The sequence below is a fragment of the Kryptolebias marmoratus genome, linkage group LG12 (assembly GCF_001649575.2).
Source record: "Kryptolebias marmoratus isolate JLee-2015 linkage group LG12, ASM164957v2, whole genome shotgun sequence".
Lineage (NCBI taxonomy): Eukaryota > Metazoa > Chordata > Actinopteri > Cyprinodontiformes > Rivulidae > Kryptolebias > Kryptolebias marmoratus.
The window spans coordinates 13,578,596-13,587,038 of NC_051441.1; the positions used below are offsets into that span (position 1 = coordinate 13,578,596).

At 41.8% G+C, this 8,443-nt stretch overlaps 2 protein-coding genes across 2 annotated transcripts in view; both read left to right on the top strand.

Annotated features, from left to right (window-relative positions):
- mapk8ip3 (mitogen-activated protein kinase 8 interacting protein 3) overlaps positions 1–8,443 on the top strand; it is a gene marked incomplete in the record, with an annotated part of 1,049,817 nt that overhangs the window by 1,009,365 nt on the left and 32,009 nt on the right.
- Positions 310–6,189, top strand: jpt2 (Jupiter microtubule associated homolog 2). The gene is made up of 5 exons (XM_017428101.3): positions 310–476; positions 2,360–2,511; positions 2,893–3,044; positions 4,051–4,087; positions 4,808–6,189. The coding sequence occupies exons 1-5, from the start codon at positions 421–423 to the stop codon at positions 5,098–5,100; spliced, it is 690 nt and encodes a 229-aa protein (XP_017283590.1). The 5' UTR covers positions 310–420; the 3' UTR covers positions 5,101–6,189.

An 8,443-nucleotide genomic window follows, 5' to 3' on the forward strand; every position in this document is an offset into this window, starting at 1 on the left:
TGTTAATGATGGCTATATGAAAATACAAGCGCCATGAGTAATGGCAATGCGGGGTGTTAATGCTAGTTATAAAGGGGATTTTAAACGACTGCACATGTGTCGTATACATATAATAAACCAAACATAAAACATACGGTCTATTGGGAAACTGCAATGTGATGGATTACTTCAGTTTACTTTGAGCGAATCAAAGCGAAAGCAGCCCAATATTACATGTCGACGGGTGAATAAATCGAGCGCACCCCATCGCAGCCGTTTGGCCGTTGACCAATCACATTCCTCTGTGTCACAGTTGGGCGTGGCCTCGGATTCTTGGGGAGTTTTTTGGGGGCAGGCAGGGTGGAAGTTGCTGGCAGCTTAGGTGGCAAAACGCCGAAGTTGTCTACGGGAAACTTGACGGGCTCCAAACAAAACCCCACCATGACTTCGACGAACACGTTTCAGGGCTTGAATACGGGCGCGAAACCGAGCTCCAGGTAACAATTATAGCTCCGTTTAAGCGGGGAGGAAAAACAAACAAAAAAATGGGTCCGAAGTGCCTCAATATGCGGGCGCCTGGTCAGTTATTACGAGATGTTAACACGTCCACTGTCACGTTTCTGCTAATATTTTAACCCCTGAAATTCTCTGTTCGTAGGCCATTATTTTTAAATAAACCCCCCGTGAGCGTTTAACTTAAGGGACTATTGTTAAAATATCCAAACTCGTGTGAAGGGATAGCCTCGGAGCTATCAGGCGTTGTCTGCTGCGGAAGTAGGGGGAACGAACTTCAGACGGCTCGTCTTTGTATCCTCCTTCGGCGGCGTTGTGTTCACGTTCTTCCGGACACGGGAGTGTTTGTCTGGAAAGCTCAAGTTTTGTCGACGGGTTTCACCTAATGGTCACCGACTCCGACACGTATCGCCTCTGAAAGACGACGTTCAAGCTAACAAACCAGAGTTTTCTGACGTCTAGCTTTGCTGCCCGGGTGTATAATCAGACAACCTGTTATTCTGCAGCTGCTGAGCACATATTTATAGCCAGATTACACACAGTGTTTACTACCCGTGGTGAAAAAAAAACATGTTTTACTCCTACAATTTAAAAAAATAAAGTAAAATAACACTTCTCAGTGCTGCTTCTTTGTAGGGCCACATGGGCAAGTTGAGGCCTGAGGGCCAGAAGTGGCCCTTGATGCATCTCAATCCGTCCTCTTACAAAATTGGCACCATTTTAAATGAATGAATGAAAACCAGGACATTTATTTTTATCAAATTGTATCACAAGTGTTACTTACACACGTACTAAGCTAAGGCCTTGGCTTGTCTACACAGAGAAACTGTTTTTTTTGTTTTTGTTTTTTGGTTTTTTTTGCAAATTAAACATTTTATTTGTTGTTCCCAAAGAAGCAAAGTTGCCCAAACTTGGAGATTTTATGAGACATTTTGGTCACTTTACCCTCATCAGACAAACTCTTCTGTTTTGCCTCATTAACCAAAATGTCCTGATGAATTTCTGCGAGTGTGGACGGCGCTCAGGAGTGTCTTTGCGTCTTTGAAATCGGGCGTCCTTTACGCAACCATCTTAAGTAATAAAAATGCAAAGCACATGTTGTTAATGAAAACTGCACCAGTTGTAGAAACGTCTCCGTCCACACAGGAGCGCCAGAAATTACCCTAAAATCTACAGACCTGTATGTGGCGCTGTAATACTGCCCCACAAATGCACTGAAAACAGGAAGCAAGGTGTGAATCTTAAAGTTTTCTCCCTCTGTTCCCCGATTACTTCTCCTTTGCAGTGAGTCAAGTTTGTTGCATATGTTATGGTTCGTCAGCTGTGTCTGCTAATTAAAGTAAATTAGTATATGAAGGATTCGCTGTAGCTGAGCTGCTGGTTCTGTAGCCTCTGCAGCACAAACACAAGCATGGAGTTTTAATCAGTATTATTGGTTTTGTTACGTCACTGTATGAAAACTCAAGTGTGGCGTTTCAAGACCAATTTCTCTCTCGAACCAATTTATTTAAAAAACAAATAAAATACTGTTTCGGAGCTGCTAAAATGCCATTCTTGTGGACAGCCCCTGAGAGATCAACTTTGACCAAATATGAGAACTATCGGTTATTAGTTCATGGCTCTTAGATCCCATTATAAGTCAAAATGGCCGCCAGGAAAAGGATGCTACCCACCTGTTTTCAGGGAGAGATTGTTGACCCTTCGTGTCCTCCATTTTATAAAACAAAATGTATTCATAAACAATAAAACCAGCGTTTAAATATGACCTACCTGTCAAATGTTGACATATAAGTGACTTTATCATTAAAAGCAAGCCTTAGTCTCGGTTGGTGAAACGCTAACACGTCGTTTTGGTTTTGTCACTCAGGGTGCTGCAGCCTCCCGGTGGTGGCTCCAGTAACCTTTTTGGTGGCTATGAGGAGGACTCTGCACCATCAAGAAGACCTAATAAAATGGCCTCCAACGTGTTTGCTCCACCTGAAGAGCCCCAGAGTGTTTCCAGACGCTCCAACCCTCCAGGTCAGAGCGATAGTTTGGGATAATGTCCGAGCTGAGTCCCTGCTGTGAAAACTGTTACTTTAATGTGATAATTCCAGTATAAATCCTTGGACTCCTCTGTGTCTGCACACCTCCAGATTTTCTGAAGTATGTGATTAAAAACCACACAAGTTTTGGCTTCATTTAAACTGGTTTTAGATGGGAACGGTTGAGTCCTAATGTTCAGCATTTTCTCTACAGCTTCAGTTAAATGTTCAGTGATTTTTTTCCCACCGTTTCACACTGTGGTAGACACACATGTGTTTACATATCAAGGATTATTTTTATGAACTTCTGTTACGCATCATCGAGTCGTCGTCATTGCAGCAACATGTGATCATGTCTCGGTAACGCTTCCTGTAGGCGGGAAGAGCAGCGGGATATTTGGGGAACCTGAACCTCCAGCTCAACCACAGAGACCCGCGCCTCCAGGTGGAGCAACCAGCAACATTTTTGGGTCGGCGGAGAGTGCCCCTGTCCAGAGCCCATGCAGAAGCTACCCAAATAAGCCAAAGGTAGGCCATAATTATAATTAATTAATAAGTGACAGCCTTGTAGGGCTGGGACACTTTGTTAGAGATGCATTGTCCAAATTAAATTGGGTAAAACAATCCAACAAGAGCATATACTCAGGTTTATCTCCTGTGAGTGACTTCTTCTAAATGCTGGTAAATAAGTAGGAAAAGCCTCTATGTTTAATGTATTGCATTATAATTTTTACTCTGGTTGGATTAAGATGAAAACTCATTTTCTGGACAGACAGGAAATATTTGACCGGTTCCTTTTAATCACAGAAATTGTTTGAAGGTATAAACTGACCATGTTTTTCAGATGTATTTTGTCACTTCATACAGAAATATAAACCTAATGTGTCCTCAGATGTATTATGTTGAGTTTCTTTTCTTCTTCTGTCTTGTGTTCTATCAGCAGTTTTTCACGTTATCAAATCAGCAAAAGAACAAGTCCATGTTTTGGAAATTCCTATAAAACAGAAAAAAAATGTATATATTCAAGCAGACTGTCTGTTTCTCTGAAACACAGTAGCTTAAGACGGGTATCTTTTCTTGGCTGCGAGTTCATCTTCAAGAGTTTGATCAGCTGATGGCTGCTCTTTCCACGTCAACAACAGATTACTGGGAAATTCAGACCTAATTTTCTGGACTTCAGAGTCAGCAAACTGTTGTGCTCGGCGCTGAGTGCGCTCCGTTTTTAGGCAAAACAGGCAGCCGTAGAGACTCGGCCTGTCACAGATTAGAGGCCAGTTCAATAACTTATAAAATGTTATCTCACGGACCAGATAAAACTGAAACACAGGCTGCGTTTTGCCTTAAGTTTGACACGTGATTTAAACTGTCGGGCTTAAGGAAGTTGCCACTTTATGCCAATTTTTTTTTATGTTTTACTAAGATTATTGCAGATTTTAATCACTCCAGCAAGAACTTCAATAGTCTAATTTGTTTTGTTTTATCCTCTGAACATCATAGGAGGAATTTTATAATTTTTATTTCTCATTTCTTGCAGGACAATCTATATGTGAGACCAGAACCTGAATCACCAGGTAAGTGACTGAATAACTTTTAAAACCGGCTTGTAGAGAATCCTTGAAATGTTTCCTCTTATTCATAATATGATAATAGACCAGCCTGGATCAGGTTCAGGGGTTACAGTCCCTCATGTCTGTGGAGAAGTTTGATAATAAATTAGATCTTTAAGTAGACATTATAATACTCTAAATAAAGATCTGTGGCGCTGTTTGGTTTCTAGTTAACGTGATATTTTTAATGCAACATTTTCTTTCACTTTGTTAGATTCACTGACATTTTTATTCCAATCATCCATAATCAAACCTGTTTTTATTTAAATAAAAATAGATTTAGTGTCTCAATAGGGAGCTTTTTCAAAAGACCTTTTTTATTATTTTTAAAGCATGGGAGCATCTCAAGGTTGTAGTTAAAAAGGGATTGCAAATTTCTTTTTTTTTTTTAAAGAAATTCAAATCCAATCAGAACTATTTCTAACATTAATCTTACTGCGACCTCCCTCTGTCTTGTACTGACACAGAAAGTAAAAGTCTCATGAACATTAATGAAACAAGGAATTTGTCTTAAATAATATCTGCAGCAGAAGCAGTATAATCATGTTGTGATGGCAGTGGGAGAGTCTTTATCCTGAAGTCAAAGATTCAGTAATTAGTAATAAACTAAGTATAAAGATGGCTCCATTAGGGTTTTCTTTATATTTCCCTTGGATCTCACGTGTTTTCCTCTCCTCCTCCAAGCTCCTGAAGCCAAAGTCAGCCAACCAGAGGTGAAGGAAGAACCTGTTCCCCCAGCTCCTGCTCCCGCTCCTGCTCCTCCAGCTCCAGCTCCAGCTCCAGCTCCAGCTCCAGCTCCAGCTCCAGCCACGGAGGAGCCTGCAGCCGTCTCAGCCCCTCCACAGCCTAAAGCGCAGACTTCAGCGCCCGATGAGGAGATGCTGAAGAAGCACGAGCCCCACCTGGGACCCAAGCCTCGCTCTCACAACCGGGTCCTGAACCCCCCCGGAGGGAAGTCCAGTGTGGTTTTCTACTGACCAGCTGAGCACACGCTTGTCCCAGATCGTGTCTTTACTCTTCATTTGTTTTGTTTCTGTGCTAATTCTCTCTCTGTCCTTCTCTACACTCCTGATGTGGCCTGCACAATACAGCTCAACCCAGACTGTAGATTTCTTTTTCTTTCATATCTGATTCCTGGTTTGATGTTTGGTTCTCAACATTTTGCACTTTCCTGAACCTTAGCTCTTTGTTTTAATTCCTCTTTGTTGAACCCTGCAGTGATACAATCACCTAAAAATCAGTCAACTGGCTAATTATTTACTAATCTCTAAAACTGTTGTGCTGTTTAATCTCAGTTTGTGGTCATTCTCGTCACTCTGTGTTTTAGGCGCGTACAGATGTAGTTTAGTTGTAAACGGTTTTGAATTTAAAACACTGTTGTGATGTTGGAGCTAGTTTTATTTTCAGCTTTAAATGGAGCTGGATCCAAATGATTAGGTGTGTCTGAAATTTCCCAAAAAACTTGGAAAAGTTCAGCTTGTTCTGTCAGATGTTTATCGGAGGAAAACGCCTAAAATCTGTTGAAAGTATTCCACATGTGACTGTATAATTAGAAGCCATATTAGCTTAGCATGTATCATCGTTTTGCCTTATCGGTTATTCTGTAATTAACATGTTTAACAAATGTTGGAGGACAATCTCTGATCAAGAACAGAAACCAAAAAATGAACAAGAAACGAAACAAAGATAATCAGACTTCCTAAATGTCTCGAAGAAATTCCACCTTGGTTTTATGTGAACATATTGTGCAGGTACTCCTCTGCCTCGTCCTCGCTGTTTGCGGTGCCTGAGAACATGCCTTTTTTTTCTGTTTGCTTGGGGTAGGCCTCTGTTTATGTTTTAAATTAAAACGGCTGAAGACGAGTGAACTCTGGACAAGCTCGCGGCCCACCTGAGTTCAGGTGGGCCCACCGACGATCGCCTTTTCGCCCGCATCGTTACGCACATTCGAGGTATTCTGATGCCAGCCCGCCCCCCCCCCCCCTGTGCTCGAGTGTCGGCAGGCAGTGAGCGCAGCAGAATAAAATCCAGTGTACTGCAATAAAACTGTTTGTTTTGCATTCAAAGTTGGTTATTTTTGTTTGCATTCCTGAATTTTTTGTTTTTTTTTAGATTCAATTACGAGTAAATGAGAGCCGTGTAGTGAGGAAGCAGGTGAGGCTATAAACTTTATTTATTTTAATTAATCTTATGCATGAAAATGGTAAAAGTGACATAAAGTGTGACCCCCTTTAAAATTTAAAGTTAGTCATCGACTTGTCTTCTTATACCAGGAAAAACTCATGTTCTGCATTAGAAAATCTTAATAGTTTTACTATTTAACGTGCAGCAACTTCATTTAAAATTAACACACGTATTAAAACTACGATATCCTCCTAAAACTTAAAACGGACAGGCAAAGTAAGTGTTTGTTGGTTTACTAACTAATCTGCACAAAACATTGTGTTCATTGTTACAACATGAAACTGATGCACACGTCTCATTTATTCTTTCAGCTGTACCTATTTGTCTGTAAAGAGGGCTTTTCCTTTCAGTTTGGTAGAAAATGTGTTCAGTTTGGTGCGAGTTGGGATGCGTTTGTCGTGGGAGCTGATGGCTTCTCATTGAGGCAGTTTTTCTGCTTCATTAGACGGTTTTTGTCTCCATTGTCGACGCCAACAACAACCCAAGCTGCACGAGGAAAGTTTTAACGGCTCCCCTTTTTATAAACCGTTTACCCACAGAAGATTTTTATACATATATCTTTAAAGTCATTGAGTTTATGTTCATCCTGATTGGTACCTCTTTGACATAAACAGGAAACAATCATCTCTGTTTATTCGACACTGATAGACCCCTGGTAGGTTCAGGGTGGGAGTGGGCTGCAGACACCTTTTAGGTGAGTGATGCAGAGCTTTGCGTTTTAACAAAAATAAGCAACTTTTACTCACTTTTCCTCTCAGTGGTCATAATGTTCTGGCTCATCAGTGCTGCAAACTACATTTTGAGCAAGAATTTCAAGGTTTGGAAAAGTGAAAAGCTGCAAAACTGGAACCTGTTTATGTGTGAATCACTCAGATTATGTTATTTACACAATAAATAGTTTGTGGACTCATGAACCACCTGTTCAGGCGTGATATTTTGGAAAATCTATTTTATAATTTAAATTGGTACATAAAGGTATGGCTGCCTGTCTGCACTGTGCAGGGATTTATTTAACACTTAAGGAGTGCATGGTATTTATCATCGAGAATTTTTGGCAATAATTAGTCATGGGGTCTTGGATTAACGTGAGTACTGTGGGAAACGCGTTGCTTCCGGTTTATTTCTTTCAAAATAAAAGTCAGAGACAGAAGTATGAAAACCTAACTACTGGTAGTTATTGTTTCTGGACGTTCTACAAACTGGTGGGTCATGAAGTGGATGAATCGGGGGTTTAGCTTCAAATCATTTTTATTACTTCCTGATACATAAAACCTGATACATATTTTGGAAGAACGGGGCTCATTACAGGTTCGGGGAGTTGGAGCAGCTTTTATTGTGAAATCTCCCAGGTGTGTTCCCGCTTCCGTGCGCCCGGCTTGACGCGGTGAGTCATTGCGGACGGTGTGACGTCACACAGCCTCGGTCAGCTGGCCCCTCTGTCTGCACAGCAGGGAGAAGCAGAGATGGGATTTATGGCTCTTTTACAGGGATCCGAACCTTCCAGATCCGTCACTTTTAAAGAGCCGCTCCAAAGACCAGCTCTTTACAAAGATTAGTCACGTGGTACTGACAGTGACATAGGCATTACCTACGCCCGAAGCGCGCACCACATGACTTGTCCAGCATGCATGTTTTCGAATTATAACAAGTGCTGTGCTCCTTGTTGCATGTTCTCCGTCTCAGTGGAACAGCAGGGGAGGATCATGTGTGTGTCTGCATCCGAAAAGGAAAACTCGAAGAGGAAGTAAAAAAAAATAAGAATAAGAATATGAACAGCTCTTTAGTGCATGTGATCCGGCTCCGTTCGTTCGTGTCAAAGAGCCGTTCAGAAGATTCGGATCGTTCGTGAACGCCACATCTCTGGAGAGGAGCCGAGACATCACCATCACCGCCCGAGTCCACCCAGGCGACCCGCCGGAAGAGGAGGAAGAGAAATAAAGATCATGGAGGAGCCGGCGCTGTAGGAGGCCTGGATTATTTATTTACCTATTTATTTATATTTATTTATTCCCTCCCTCTGCCCGGAATGGCAGGGCTCCACGGCTGCGGCTGCTGAAGGGAAGCAGGTGCAACAGCACCATCGACGGAGGCGTTCAGTTCTCTCTCTCTCTCTCTCTCTCTCTCTCTCTCTCTCTC

Excerpts from the sequence above, each read along its gene's own strand:
- jpt2 (XM_017428101.3), top strand. The coding sequence starts at position 421 with ATGACTTCGACGAACACGTTTCAGGGCTTGAATACGGGCGCGAAACCG. Across the intron at positions 2,512-2,892 it reads CAGACGCTCCAACCCTCCAG|GCGGGAAGAGCAGCGGGATA; the intron begins GTCAGAGCGATA and ends CGCTTCCTGTAG. Across the intron at positions 3,045-4,050 it reads GCTACCCAAATAAGCCAAAG|GACAATCTATATGTGAGACC; the intron begins GTAGGCCATAAT and ends CATTTCTTGCAG.